Source organism: Neopelma chrysocephalum, unplaced genomic scaffold (genome assembly GCF_003984885.1).
Source record: "Neopelma chrysocephalum unplaced genomic scaffold, ASM398488v2 Primary Assembly neopelma1_97034, whole genome shotgun sequence".
In the NCBI taxonomy this organism is placed as follows: domain Eukaryota; kingdom Metazoa; phylum Chordata; class Aves; order Passeriformes; family Pipridae; genus Neopelma; species Neopelma chrysocephalum.
Window position 1 is genome coordinate 879,190 of NW_020925676.1, and position 15,649 is coordinate 894,838.

At 35.3% G+C, this 15,649-nt stretch overlaps 1 protein-coding gene across 1 annotated transcript in view; it reads left to right on the top strand.

Annotated features, from left to right (window-relative positions):
- The window catches only part of FER (FER tyrosine kinase), a 159,917-nt gene that overhangs the window by 134,437 nt on the left and 9,831 nt on the right, over positions 1 to 15,649 (top strand). Inside the window, exons 18-19 of the mRNA XM_027671091.1 lie at positions 10,681 to 10,835; positions 14,080 to 14,202. Of these exons, the coding sequence (XP_027526892.1) occupies positions 10,681 to 10,835; positions 14,080 to 14,202 (278 nt within the window). The remainder of the gene's footprint in view (positions 1 to 10,680; positions 10,836 to 14,079; positions 14,203 to 15,649) is intronic.

Here is a 15,649-nt window from a genome sequence, read left to right on the forward strand (position 1 = left end):
CCAGCTATTTCAATCTGATATTGTGGGAGCCAATCTTCAGCCAGCTGGCAACATCTGCAGCACTTTTCTATGCAGAAATGAGCAGTTTGTGTCATGAATTGCATTTGAAATTTTGTTGTTTCCCCAATTATTAAATATTTTTTAAAAATATTTTTAAAATTATGCTCTTCAGTTATCACTTAATTAGCAGCTAGCAAGCAGTTACCTGATTTATTTTATTGCATGAAATAAAAATGTAATCCCTAATTTGCCTATACCTAATTCTATGCATTCTACTTGAAACTGAAATACATGAACAGCAAAAACAAATCTGTAAAGCTATTTTGCTTTAAGATACTTGGAATTCATATTATAAGTGGAGAGAAAAATACATATTGCAAACTTTTTTTTAAGAGATAGAGTTTGCATGTGTGTGACTGGTTGAAAAAGTCATCTTTTCATATATGATAAAATAAACAAATGGACTAATTTCCTACTTTGACCACTACCTTTTTGTTCTTGTACTATATGCCTGATGGTATCCAAGGCATCTGACAATTCTAATGTTTATTTTAAGTCAATAAAAAATTGCATTAGCTTACTTAATCCATCTCTTTGAAGCAGACATTGGTCTGTACATCTCTTTAACTGGTAACTTCATTAATAAAATATAATTTCTTAATTTTCCTAGACAGCTTTCTTACAATCTCTAGTAGATAATGAGCTTTTATTTTCCTATGCTCAATTTAATTCCATTACTTGTATTTAATCAGAGGTCATACCTGCTTTGGTTCTCTTTTCTTTCTACATGATTGCCTAGTAGTATTTGTATTTTACTGAATGTCTGTATATAGGCTTAATTTTTCAAAATATAATAATTCCTGTTTTACAGGTTAAGTCTAACCTTGTGTTTTCCAACAGACATTTCTCCTCCCTCCCTCTCACTCTTTCTCCTTCTCTTTTCTGCTCTCTCCCCCCCTTCCTCTCCTTCCTTCTCTTTTCCTGTCTTCCTCCTTCTCTCCTTCTCTCCTCTCCTTCTTTCTTTCTATTTATTTGCCATTGCAGCTGCTCCTAATTTGATATGATCTGGAAATCTAATTAAATTCTTGTTTGACTTTTCCTTCAGATCATTAACAAAGCTGCTAAATGAAAACAAGAAACTTCAGTTTGTTGCCATGTATTATAACACTTCTCTTTTAAGAAATTGTTTACCCATAATCTCTTTAAATAGGAAGATTTAGAAGTTTAGCAGATGACTAGCTGAACTTTGGTTATTTTATGACTTTTGCCCACAGCAAATGCTAAAATGAATGTAATACGTTAAAAGGCAAAGAGGATCCTGTGTACCCACAGTGTAATGGCAGAATCGTTTTGTGTGTTTCAGAATAATAGCCAGGTAGTAAATCCATGGCTTTGCAATAGTTTTCTAGTGGTTCATTCTATTCCTGTCTTTAGATTAAGCACAGAAAAGTGTTTCCTTCACCTCCAACAAACTTTGAATCCCTGTAGGAAGTGGAGCCCTCCAGATCCATAGGCAATCAACACTGTACATGAGTGAACATGATTCAACAGAGACAGCAACTGGAGACAGAGTGGCTACTGCTAAATATAGCAGTCTGGATTTTCCAGGGGAAGGACATTCTTTTAACAGATGACTTCATGAGATGACATGAAGTTTTAGTAGAACAAAAAGGATAGAGTTCATTAGGTGCTGAACTCTGAGCCCCTGGACTCATTAATATCTATGCCTTGACTCATCCCAGCTGTGAAATCTTACCATGATAAATGTGCCCATACATGTGAGTTCGTCCAGTTTCCGGAAGCTATGGCAGTCCTGTCCTATCTCCTGTTATCAATGTGAGACGTAATCATGATCCTTAATCAGCACACTGCCAGCTTTTGTTTCTTCCACATTGCCTACTTTGGGTACTCACTAAAATTGCACCACCATTCCATCACTTCCTTTTTCTCTTGTGAAGAAAAAAATGCCTCGTTTTTTCTTCCACATTTATGTTTTATTTTTAGGTAGGAAATGCATTGTGGATTTTAAATAATAGCAACAAAAAGCAGGACAGTGGTTCAATTTATTTCCTAGCTTGTTAATTTACAGAAAATTAATGTAATTTTATTCCTTCCAGTTTCTGTATGTAATTCTCTACAATGTATTAGCCACATGAAATTTCTTACATATTTCTGTAAGCTAACTGCAAATCTTACACAGCTGTGTAGGAAAATTAGTAAATTATTACTCAGCTTCATTTTCATCCATGTTTGTGTTAGGTTACTTTATGACAGTTACAAAACTGACTATTTTTAAAATACTAAAATATCTTAACGTGCCATTAAACATTTGTTGGTAATCTTTGATTACAAGTAGAAAAGACATTGAAAGGTACAAATTACATTTTTTCTCTGATTAGAAAATTATAAATTAGTGAACGATTACTGTAAATCCTTGTCAATGGTGTCCATTGCTAAGAATGCTTATGCATATGCTACCTGTGCTATCCATTTAAATTATTGCCTCTCTAAGTAAGAAACATTCTAGTGGAATAATTGCTTTAAATTGTGGTTGATTGATATCTCTTCAATATTGCTTTCTATATGACTGTCTCTTAAAATATCGAGGGTTTTTTTTTTTCATATTCTAGCCCCAGATTTTATGACTGCACCATAAAATACCCTTTTGTCTACCACTACTTGGTTCTGCTGCTTCTCTGCTCTGTTTTTTCCTTTTGAGTTGTAATCAGACCTAATTTATATGCTTTCTTTCTTATTCCTTGTGTATTATTTTCATAAATATGTAGTCTGTTATACCTTAACTATGCTGGATGTCTCATTTCTTTGTGGCCTGATTTTTGGCTTTACATATTTTACCTTCATCAATAAAGTGTCTTGGGATCTAGTCCATATAAAATACTTTTATCTACTAAAAAATCGTGAACTTTAGTCCATGTTTATCTGTTACTTTTGAAATATTAATCCATGCCTGTGCTGGTAGGAGCAGAAGTAAATATAAGTGATAGAAATGCATGTAGAGATAACTTAAACTGTTCCAGAATAAAACATTGTTGGTGCTAGCTCTTGAAACAGCAGTAGTGGGTAAAGTTGCTGCCTGCATGAACTTTGATATACACCAGTGGTGTAAAACTAACCTGAGAAGACAGACTTTAAAATACTTCCTTTTTCACTAGGACCTGCAAAACCCTGCAATTACCATATTATTATGTCAGCTTATTTTATTCTAGTGAAAAAGGTGGTGAAAAACTAACCCATTTTGTAATTATGCTTTTGAATTTCTTGGTTTCTTGGACACTTGCAGAGTTTTTCAATTCTTTGTGCTCAGCTTTACATTATTAGTCTTCAACTGTTTTTTAAACTTACTACATTATATTATTAAGCTAGAAAATCACTTGGTTTAATAGAATGACAAATTTATTTTCTAAAAAACATAATATCAGAAAGTTAGCAATAGAAGCTACTCCACTTTAGACATTTTCTTTAAATCCAGCCTGCAAGATGTATAATGGACAAGTGAATATGATCTCTGACCATATCTAGTCTACCTCTTCAGATGTTGCCAAGCTTTGTAAACAAGCTAAACAGACATTTAATACCGCTGAACAAAGAAGTCGGTGGTATTTTGACATTATACTATAGAATAGAATAAGAAACAGATTAATTCAGAACTAAATTCAGAATTAGGAACTAAATTGAGTCATCCTCTTTGTATAAAAGGGCAAGGAGAGTCATTGTAGCGAGTTTTGTGTCATCACACAGTTTGAGTAAACCCATGATAATATCACTAAAAATACACTTTTTATCACAATTATGTACTCTACTGTTGCTTCCATGATTGATAAAGTGGAAATTCTTGCTTGAAAATGGTATTTGTCTTACTATGAGTGGTACAGTCAACTTGTATGACTGATTATGGAAATGGACAACATTGTGATTGTGATGTAAATCCACAGTAAATTTCTCAAGCACAAAGTGTAAATTTATGTTCTGGTACATCTTTGTTCATTATCCATTTTGGATAAATACTTTTTGGACACTTAATTTCCCCTATAATTCAATTAATATTAAATAAATTTTTAAGGGCTATTAGAAATCTTATGTGTTTCATAAATGTATCCGTCTTTGTCCTTACTATGTTCTGTAATGATTCTATCAAATACCAAGAGCATGGGAGTGGTTGCATGGAACCCAGCAGTGTTGTTATTCCTCTGGCTGTCCTATCATAAGGATTTCCAGAAGGTGGTTTTCATTTTCCAGCATTCCTAATACCGTAGGATTTCCATAAAGTTACCAGTCTTCCGGTCTGTTGACTATCCAGACCATTAGTTTTCATTAAGACCATCACAAGGATTGCTTTTTGTAAATTTTTTTTGCTAAAGGTCACTCTTGTGGTCTAAACCTTTACTTTATGAGAATTGAGGAGGCAGGATAGGTTACTGAGCAGTTGTACAAACTTCACTTGTGAAGGGCCTTCTCATGGCTATATTATGTATGTATGTAAGTCTTTGATTCCTATAACTTTAGACAGGAAATAGACACCTACATACAGAATGTTGAATAATAATATAAAATCACAGGGAATAATAATGTCTTCTGTTAAGTTATTCACATTGGACAAACATAAGATAAGTTTTCCTGCCAAACAAAAGAAATAAACAACCACACAAAAGAAATTTAATTGCAAACTTTTGTTTCAAGATATAGCACAAGGGGGGAAAAAATTAGCCATTTTATTCAGCACATTACATGTAATCAACAGTGCACAGGAAAAATCGGTTATAAAAATCTACAGGGATATCAATGCAAAGAAGACTAGTATAGGCTGAAACGACTATGATGCTGTTTTCATCAGAATAATTGTTCTGAAGAATACAGGCAATAACTGTTTAGTTCTAAAACAGTTGAGAAACAATGCAGATAAAAAACATATAGATGCTGCTGATAGGAATGTTTCTGTCCCAGGAAGACAACCTCAGAAATAGGAAAAAGAGAGGAGGAGTAGATGATATAGCAATTTATTGCTTCATTTCCATCTTCACAGTCTACTGCTTTGATTCTCCTCAGAAACTGCTCATTGTGTACTATGCCTATCTTTATCACTTTTAAAATGGCGGGTACAGAAACCTTGCCCCACTAGAAAAATGGAGGACACATAGTAGCTTACCAGAATAAAACTTAAAAGTTTTCTAATGTGTCAGTAGATTTGCATAGTCCCTTGAGCCATATGTGGGTGGCAGACAATAAGTTTACAATTGAGTTCAGCTCCTGAATACAGTTTTGAGGGGATTGTTTTGTTACTTTTTTCTTTTGAGTCCTTTTTGCAAGATTTTTCCAGTCCTTCATCTGAAAACTGCAAAGTGCTTTAGAAGTAGTAATTGCATGTCACTAATGCTGTGAGGTGGGAAAAGTTACTCATTTTATGGTTGAGAAGAACTGAGCAATATCCAAAACTCTGGATATCAAGCAGAGCACCTGACATTATTGAGAAATCACTACTGCATCTAACTAGGACTTTCTCTGTTTTCCTAGCACTGTTATCTATGAAGATAAAAATGGACTTGAATTATATGAGGAACTGAGAGAAATTATTAGCATTGCTCCATTGGTATTCATAATGTGATAGCTAAAATAATGTGAAGAAATAATTAAAACTGAGTATAAAGGGGGAAGACAACATAGGATGCTTGGAAGGATGTGCTTCTGAACCTCTAATGTTTTCCCAGCCTGTTACTAGGCACATACTATTTTCTGTGCTCTCCACATATAGCAAAAGTAGCAGCATGTGCATATTAAGGAAGTTCTGAAATAGGTGTGTTTTGACTTAGACACCAGTGGAAATTACCTCAGGTGTTTGAAGGTGAGGTGGTGTCTTACAGTCCACAAAAATCCCAATGAGTTCACTTCTAGTTTCACTTCCCGCCCCCTTTTTTTGTTGTTTAGGTAAGAGACATTTTCATTGAATTTAATGTGCAGAGGAGATAAACTAATCCTGTTCACTAATTATTTACTTGCTTTTATCACCTAGGAGTATTTTAGCAGCATGATCCACGAATGGGATATAAAATGGCTAATTAGTTCATTGAGGCAGTCTGTGCTGCTGGTTTAGTAATGAGGAGTTTACTCTCTTGTTTTGATTTTCTTTAACTGATGGAATTCCATTGAAATACTGCATATTACTTGCTCAGTAGTTCTTTTGGGGTGGTGGAAGGAGAATAGGGAAAGGGTATAAATGGGTTCTTAAAGTTTAGTAGGTTTACATCTTTACTGACAGACATAAATCCAGGTGGCAACAACTCCCAGCATAGAGAAATTTCCTGTAATTCCTCTTTAACTGGCCATTGAATTTTTAGCAAAAATTCAGTAGCAAATAGCAGAGTTCTATGAGCTACCTCTTGCAGTTTGAGCATATTCAACCTATATTAATGATTCTAGTAGATGTTCAGTTTGTGTTTACAGGGACTGCACTTCAGTGCTTAAAAAGAGAATTTCCAAATTACACACTAATTTTTATTTGTTAGTAGTTGAGAGGAAGACACTTCTTTTCTAATAGCACTAGAAACTTACATAATCTTGGTATTATATAGTGAGAGTCAGCTTTTCTTTTACTAAGGAACTTATTCTACAGAACCTCAGTGTAATTTGTGCCCAATTCATAGAGCTTTAACATTGTAAATAGAGAATATTTGCCTGCATTCTATGTTAAAGAGAAATACTGATGTTGTGGAATTACTGCAGTAAGTAGCAAATGCTGTACGAGAAAAAAAATACTCCAAACAGAGACACCTAATTTCATGCAATTATATCTGTACTTCAGGATGTTGACCTTAGGCAACATTAGGGAGAAGGAAGACACTTGTTTTTCAGGGGAAAGAATACAAATAGAACATAGTTGATTTTGGTGGGGGTTTTTGTTTTTTTTGTTTTGGTTTTTAATGTCCATGTAGAAAGAGTCCTAATTTACTATAAGTATTTAACATTGATGTTATCTTTAATATTGATTTAATTTTGGTTTTGGTCATCAACCCTATTATTTACATTTTCTTGTTTTTCCTCATTCCTGTTGCTTATCACACATATGGAATGAAACTCTTGTTGTGTGTATTTCATATGAAAGGTTAAGAAGTAAAGGGTTTTTTATAAGCCCCTTAACAATATTATACTAGAACTACTTACTTTTATTTGTAGCCAATAGAAATTGATTAGAATCATGGAAACTGGAAGAAAATTAAAGCTGTAATTTATTATTTTAAATCAGTGGATGTCATAATTGCTGATGCAATTTTTTTTTCATATTCTGACTGTAAATTCTGTAATAGTCACCAAAAGCATCTTTTATATTTTTCTCTTGTTTCTAGACTGAAAAATATAAACATCCTTTTTAAAGGAAGCTGTCAAACATGATGAGAAACAGTCAAGAATTTGATTGAAAAATACAGCAAAATCTTAACCAAACGTTCAGAATAATACTAAAAAAACCCCAAAACTTGATGTAGCTGTAGTTCTCAATGTAACAATGTTTTTAAAAATGCTTTTAAGCATGCAAATAGATATATATCTGTAAAATTCAGCAACAAATCCTGAGGATGTGAAACAGATGTAAAATGACAGCAGAAATGCTAACAAGACACTCTTTCAGGACATTTGTATGCCTGAGGAATGAAAGTATCACATCTAAAGTATTTCTAAATAAGTGAGAGAAAGAGCCTACCGTACTTATGAAGATGGGAAAAAGGCTAATTTGCTTATGTCAGAAGTGAACATATTAAGGGCTCAAAAGACTTTATTTACAAATGATGTATTAAAAGTAATACACAGTATTATAGCTTAAAAAATGTAACAGTTTTAGCTAAAAGCAGAAAAAGGTATTAATACTGTGAGACTCAAAATGAGCACTACTACATTTCATTTGCCATTTGTAGCTTTATTACTAAGTTAAGTTTAGTAATGTATCCTTTTTTATCTTATTTTTAATAGCTTGGAACTCACTATTTTGTAAGATTTTGCTTATATTCAGTGGAAGGTAGCAATGAAAATGCTTCTCTATCTGATACGATTCATGGTGGAGTTGATAGTTATGTCCATCAGCACAAGTTGTGGACCATTAGCTGACCACTGGCTCATGATTCCTCCCTTGGCACTTGTGTGCATAGTGGCAGCTTGAATAGTATAATTGTGCAACCCACTGCCAGCTGATACACAGCTTGAAAAACAGTTTCATGAAGCGAAAACTTAATGTGTCCATGGTCTTTCAAAAGACCTAGTGTTAATTTATGTACATCCTGAATGTAGTGTCACATACTTTACCAACTCCCACAGACACCAGTTGATTTTCATGTGTTTTTGTAAATTTTCAGTAAGGATGAAAAACTTTTTCTCTAGATGATTCTGAATATAAAAGAAAACTCACGTACAAAACAGACAAAAATTATGCAAACCGATCATAATCTTTATTTACAAGCATCATACTGTGCACTATTTATGATACATTTCCCTAATAATCAGGCTTACGCATGAGGCATAAGGTGGCTCTGTATATAGATTTTCCTTAATCTGACTCAGAACATGTTTAAATACTAGGTCAGACTCCAGGTGGGAAGATGTAGTAGTGGTTTCAATTAACTGTAAATTTTCTCTGAGATACAACCTCATTACTTTTTCCATTGCTTATGTGCAAAATGCTTATGTTGCAAAATCTAGACTATATTGAGTAAAACGATAAAAAAACTAATTACTGAACTATGATTGGAACCTAAACCATAAATTCTTGAAGTTTCATGGTGATACTTTTTACACACTTGAGTATAAGCAATAACAATTTGATTTTGTTTTGCAGCTCTCTTACTTTAATCAATATAGATATATATAACAATACCACATGCTAACTCTGTAGCATACCATATATCAAACTATGTAACATAGTGCGTATTTATGCACTATGTTAACCTATTTTATGCATTTGTGCACATCTTCAACTGGAGCTCGTGAGTTTAGACTTGGTTTTGAGTGGTCCGTCTTTTCAAACTGCAAGAATAACTTCATTTATATCACTGTAACATCAAGCTCAAGTGCTGTAAATGTCCTTAGTGGCAGAAAAGCTGTGTGAGTCAAATATGCTGAAATTCTTTAAGTTATAGTATTTAGGCTCATACACAGGCTCTGTCTTCCTATCTAATAATGTAGTCCAATATCAATATGGATGAGCTGATCAAAAGAGATGTATGAGCTTTAGCATCCTTATATATGGCTCAAGGCTTTTACTTTAGACTAAAGATAGTTCAGTCCTTTGTCGTTAATGTCCCCACCATGGATAGTGTTTGAAGCTGTCTGTCATTGGTTCAGACCTTTCCTTCTGCATTAGCTATAGAAGCAAATTTTGTACACATAATGGCCAGAATTCTAAGTTAGTTTCTTCCAAGAACAATCTAGTTTGCATGCACCAAAGTCATTCTTCAAAAACCAAGGGATGTGCATTAACTGCTCAGGGGATTCACTTCAGAACTTGGCTACAGCTCCAGTCCAAAACATTAAACTTAATGTAGTTTTTCTGGAATAGTCACATAAGACAAGCCATTTGTGAGCATATTAGCTATTTAAGCTGAAAACAAACACAGTAAATTTAGTTTAAAAATAATTTGCATTTAGTATGTTTATAATGCATGTGGAAAAGCCGCAGTAGGTCTTTTATCAGGTATTATGACATTCTGTCTCCTAATCTAAAAAAACAAGTTTGAGATGAAGAGACAGAAAGGAAGGCTCTTGATTTTCAAAGCTTCTCATCCATCACTGAGCCAAAATTCCTTTTCCTATACTGAGTGGCTTTTTATTTTTGATGGAAACGCTAATGCTAAGATAAGATGGGCAGAGAGAAGATGGAGCCATTTCCTTGTTTTCTCACTGTCTTTCGTAAGTATTGGAACACATTTAAGGATGCTTCTTCAATTCTTGTTTCATTTTGCATAAGATCTGATTTGTTAATCCGTGGGTCTATTTCTATGACCACAGAGAGCAGTTATGGTGAGTTGACTTAACTGGCTGCCAGACACACATCCAGCTGTTTTCTCACTCCCCCTCCTCAACAGGACAGTGGAGTAAATAAGACAAAAAATATAAAAGATAAAGACAGGGAAATCACCTACTAATTACCATCACAGCGAAACAGATTGAATTTGGGTGACATAAATTCCATATATTACAAATTGTGATAGAGTTGAATAGTGAGAAATAAAGGCAAAAACTGAAATTTTTTCCCCACACACACCCCTCCGTTCTTCTGAGGCACTCCTTCATTCTGGAATCCTCCACCTCCTCCCCTGAGGGGTGGATGGGAAATGGAGATTATGGTCAGTCCATAAGTGCATCTCTATCCTTCTTCCCCCTCACACTCTTCCCCTGCTCCATTCTGGGTCCTCTCTATGGACTGCAGAGGAATCTCCGCTGAGGCACCAGGAGTGTCTGCCCCCACTTCTTCAGTGATCTTGGTGTTCACAGGTTATTTCTCACTTTTTTCCCTCTCCATCACTCCTGTTTTCCACAACTGCTGTGAAGTGGTTTTTACCCCATTGTAAATTAAGTTTTTGGAGAAGTGCCACCATCCTGGCTGAGGGGTTCAGCCATTTTAAATTACTTCAGGTACTTTCAAACATGTAAAAATGTGGGCGTTTATTTCTTTTTCTAACTCAGAGACCTGGCTGCAAGGAACTGCTTGGTAGGTGAGAGCAACATCTTGAAAATAAGTGATTTTGGAATGTCCCGGCAGGAGGATGATGGCGTGTACTCATCATCAGGCCTAAAGCAGATTCCTATCAAGTGGACTGCTCCAGAAGCTCTGAACTATGGTAAGGATATACCTGTATCTTCTTGCAAAAGAAAAATAAAATCCAGTGTAGAGTAAGGAGCACCAGGACCACACCATGGGCAATATTTTGAGTATATATGTATATATTCCTAGTCCCCAGTTCAAAATTATTGATGTTTAAAATAATTTTAAATTTTCAGTCTTATTTATGTAAGAAACACTGGTTTGCCTTCAAGAAAAATAAGGCAGCAACATCAGAATTGCTGTTATGCAGCAATAGCATAGTGCTTAGGTTATGTTGCTGACTCATTCTATAGACAGACTCATCAGTCATCTAAATCATGATCATTAGCAAAACAAATGGCAAGTTCTGCATATTTATGGCGGCGAGTGTTCTAGCACCTCACTGAAAATGGTAGAAAGTGTTAATGTACTAAAACACTGCGTTAGATAATTCATTGTATTGGTGAAAAAGACAGTCACTGATTTATATTTTTTTTTAACTGCAGCTTTTCTTTACCTGCATTTTTGTGAGTTGCTGGGCTGTTATCTTGGGTGTAAAAATCCATTATTTCTTACTGAGTGAAGTGTCCATACTACATGGGTAATAGTTCCCAAACAGAAAGAGAAGCTTCTGTATTTAGCTTTTTATCTTACGTGAATCTAGAAGAACAAGTTCTTCTAGGTAAAGTGGGCTGTGAAGAAGCAACACATTAAAATCAATGATGGCATGTTCTGAATGTACTTCTCTCAACCAATTCTTTAGTTGAGTACTTAGAAAAAAATATTTTTAAATTTTTCATTTGAAGTGTCTATAAATATTTCTGCCATCTCTTAAAGCCCTTTTTCAGAAATCATGCATTGGAAATAATAAGTTTGTGAATTATGATTGATAGCAAAATGCTTCCTCTCATTAATGCTTTTGCAGGAGTTGATGACATAACACAATAAAGCAGATCATCCCTTTGAAAGGCTAATAATAAACTTAGTTACAGTATAATAATAAACTTAGTTACAGTAATTGATCTTGTATTACCAATTACTCTGAGAGGTCTTAGTGTTGCTAACATTCGCTGGTGAAACACTTTTTTGGATGTTTGATCAACTATGAAAGGTGATTTGGATTTTTATTTTTGTTGTTTCAGAAATGCATACAGTATATTTCATATATTGTGGAAACCTATCTGTCATACTTATTTCGTGTTTCCTAAAAGACATAGATATTCAAGCAGCTATAAGTAATTTTCTGTAGTGTTTGGAAAATAAGCCTTCTCAAACATCTGTTAATGTGTTCAGTAGTGTAATATACAACTTTCGAAATGTCATAAAAGGTTTCTGGGAAAGATGTGAATAAAACTAATGGAATTGTGGTTTACTATTTTCCAACCTAATAATATAGTCATAAGAATTGCATTGATTTGTGTAGGTAAGATTGAAGGTATTTAAGATATCAGAATAGAACTGAATCTGCAGTATTTCAAAACCAGTTGGCAACCACTGGTCATGTCTGTCCTTAATGTCAGGATTTAAGGGTTGGAAGAAAATGAGGAATAGGGCCATATAACCATTACTTGAATACTAAAGTGCTCAAGACTGCAAAAAAGTTATTTTTTTTTTTTAGTCACTGATGAATTCAATGTATATTACAAATTAAAAGCAGTCACTAAAAGGTTTTAAATTAAGAAAAAACACAAGTTGTGAAGTCTAGAAACCAGATTAGGACAAATGGAGTGGTTAGGGCATTGTGTCAGATGTCATAAGCAAAGTTCTGATGCTGTTGGAGTTTTTGAGAGATGGAACCTTTGGTTCAGTGGATGCTGTTCAGTGCCATTCCATACCGTTGTTTTTGCTTGGAGCTATATTATTTCCATTACTTGCAGCTATTGCTTGTGATGTTAATATTAATGTGTGAAGGGTTTGTTTGTTTGTTTGTTTTTTCTGAACATGCCTTTCTTTTTTTTTCCCAGATAATGTAATAGTGGAAAGTGTAATTAACTGTGCAGAACTTGTATGTTCTTTTAAAAAACACCCTAATCACCTATCTTGTATCTGCTGAATGCTGTCAATGAAAATTGTTAGATTACTGAATGCCAAACTGTATGGAGTTGATACATAGACAAGAAAACTAATCTTAGTACAAAGAGCATAGTGAATGTCTATAATTGCCATCTATTAGGCACACAGGCCAATGTGGCACAGCTGGAAGTGATATTTAGTCTTAATAGTAAACTGAATTTTCTAATGTCAGAACAGTTATCACTGTCATCAACAGTCATTGTAATTTACACGTATTTTCCCTTTTTTTCTAGTCAGAAGTAGTTTAGTTGGGTTGTTGGACGATTAGAGATAAACAAACAATACACTCACAAGCAGGTATTTTTAAAGAATAAAGGCACATATATACAAAGTAATAGTATGGAACAAAGAATAGTCATGAAAAATGTTGGAAGTAATGTTGAAAGTGAATTTTTAAGGTAACATTTTCCCTGATCCTGCTGCAAAAGGCTAGGACCCTTAACTTTCTGATGTGAATCCATCCTTCTTAATGTGAATCCATCAGGGACAACAGGAAGATCTGTTCAAGATCTCTCCTTTTGCTGTAATAGAAAACTGTCATTCCATAAGGAGGCTTGGAATTCAATTATCTATCAATTATCTGTTTTGTTATCTCGGAGGCATAGTTGAAGGTAATGGAACCAGCAGGCCACTTTTTTTTTCCTTTAAGTGATTGGGTGCATCAGTTCTTCAGGATCCAGCCATACTTTCATTTTCAGAGATCAGTTTTTCAGAGCATGAGAACCAAGCCTTCCTCGTGCTTACAAACTGTGTTGGTGGTAGCTCCTCTGAGAATACTCATTGCTATGTGAAATTAAAGAACTGGGAAAGGTAATTTTTTTAAATCATTTTTTAATTGAAAATGATCATAAACAAGAGGAGGAAACCTAACATTTTTCTTACCTTTTATATTAAAAGAAATTTTTGTACATTAAGGAGGAAACAAACTCTTAACTTGCATGAAAATAACTGACATGCTAAGGTCTATTAAACAGTAGAACTTAAAGTTAGCTTATATTATTCCTAGGTATTGTCTTTAAGATAATTTGTTTGATAATGTGATACTGAAGACTGTGTTGTCTGCAGAATGTATATTACTAGTTACAGCTTTGTTATGCGTGAAGCTTGCCAATGTAACACTTTACCTCTACAGAAAATTTTGGGCCATAATTATCTGAAATGTTAATTTCTCTGTATGTTAAGATGAGGGTTTGCATTCCTTTTCTTAGGGAGATACACATCTGAGAGTGATGTATGGAGCTTTGGAATCCTTTTGTGGGAGACATTCAGTTTAGGAGTATGTCCATACCCTGGAATGACCAATCAACAAGCACGAGAACAAGTTGAGAAAGGTAAATATTCATAGGGAGTGAAAGAAATGCTGTATAGATCCATAAGGATGTAGTGCTTACAGTATAAAACAGCAAAGAAATAACATACAAGTTGTATAACAACTTCATAAAAATAATATGAGGGTTTCTAAATTGCTGAATGTAGCTCTCTGGGAAGAGTAGAGTGCTATATTGGCCTTTTGATAAAAGGAATATACTGACCAGTAACTTAAAGGATGGCAGGACTTACAGCATGCTGACTTTCATTGTTGCAGAACCAACAGGTAAGATGGAGAAGAGGGATTTACTGCTGTGCAAAGCAGTGGCTTGACCAGAATGAATTAAGATTATGCTCATGCAGGTATAAATATTCTAAACTGCCAGAAAAAAAACCTGTATCATTCCATCTTCTAAGCTGTTTGAGTGTTGGAAGCCACATTTGTCTTTTATAAAACAATCAAAAGGCTTTACTTAAAACAGCAAATAACTATGAGCAGGATTTCAGGACTTCGATTTATTTTCATCATCTCTTTACTGACATTTCAGAACTCTTCCTGCTCTACATAGTACTACTAATTTGTAAATAGGCTCTAAGCTAGTAACACTGCTAAATGATTTAAAACAAAAAGTTAAAAACACAGAGTCAAAGAATGGCTGAGATGTGCAGGGACCTCTGAATGTCATCTGGTCCAACCGCCCAGCTCAAGCAGGACCACGTCCAGATGGCTTTTGCGTATCTTCAGGGATGGAGATGCTGCCACCTCCCTGAGCAACCTGTGTCAGTGGTCAGTCACCCTCACAAAAGTGTTTCCTGATGTTCAGGAGGAATTCCCTGTGTTTCAGTGTGTGTCTATCACCTCTGGTCCTGTTACAGGAAAGAGCCTGGCTCTGTCCTCTTTGCACCCTCTCTGCAGGTGTTTATATACATTGGTGAGATCTCCCTGAGCCTGCTCTTCTCCAGGATGAACAGTTTGAGTTCACTCAGCATTTCCTCATAGGAAAGATGCTCCAGTGTCTCCATCATCTTGTTGAGCCTTCAGGGGACTCTCCCCAGTATGTCCATGTCTGTCCTGTTCTGGGAAGCCCAGCCCCGGACCAGCACTCCAGGTGTGGCTGCACCAGTGCTGAACAGAGGGGACAGATAATCTCCCTCAGCCTGCTGCCACACTCCTTCTAATGCAGCCCAGTATGCCACTGGCATTCTTTGCTGGAGGAGCACATTGCTGGTGCATGTTCATCCCTTGGTGTCCACCAGGGTCTGCAGGTCCCTTTCTGTCAGGTTGCTTTCCAGCTGGACAGCCCCCAGCATTTATTGGTGCTCGGGTTTCTTCTTCTCCAGGTGCAAGACTTTGCACTTCCCCTTGTTGAACTTCCTGTCAGCCCCTTTCTCCAGCCTGTCCAGGTCCCTCTGGATGGCAGAACAACCCTCTAGTGTATCAGTCCCACCTCCCAGTTTGGTGGATACAAA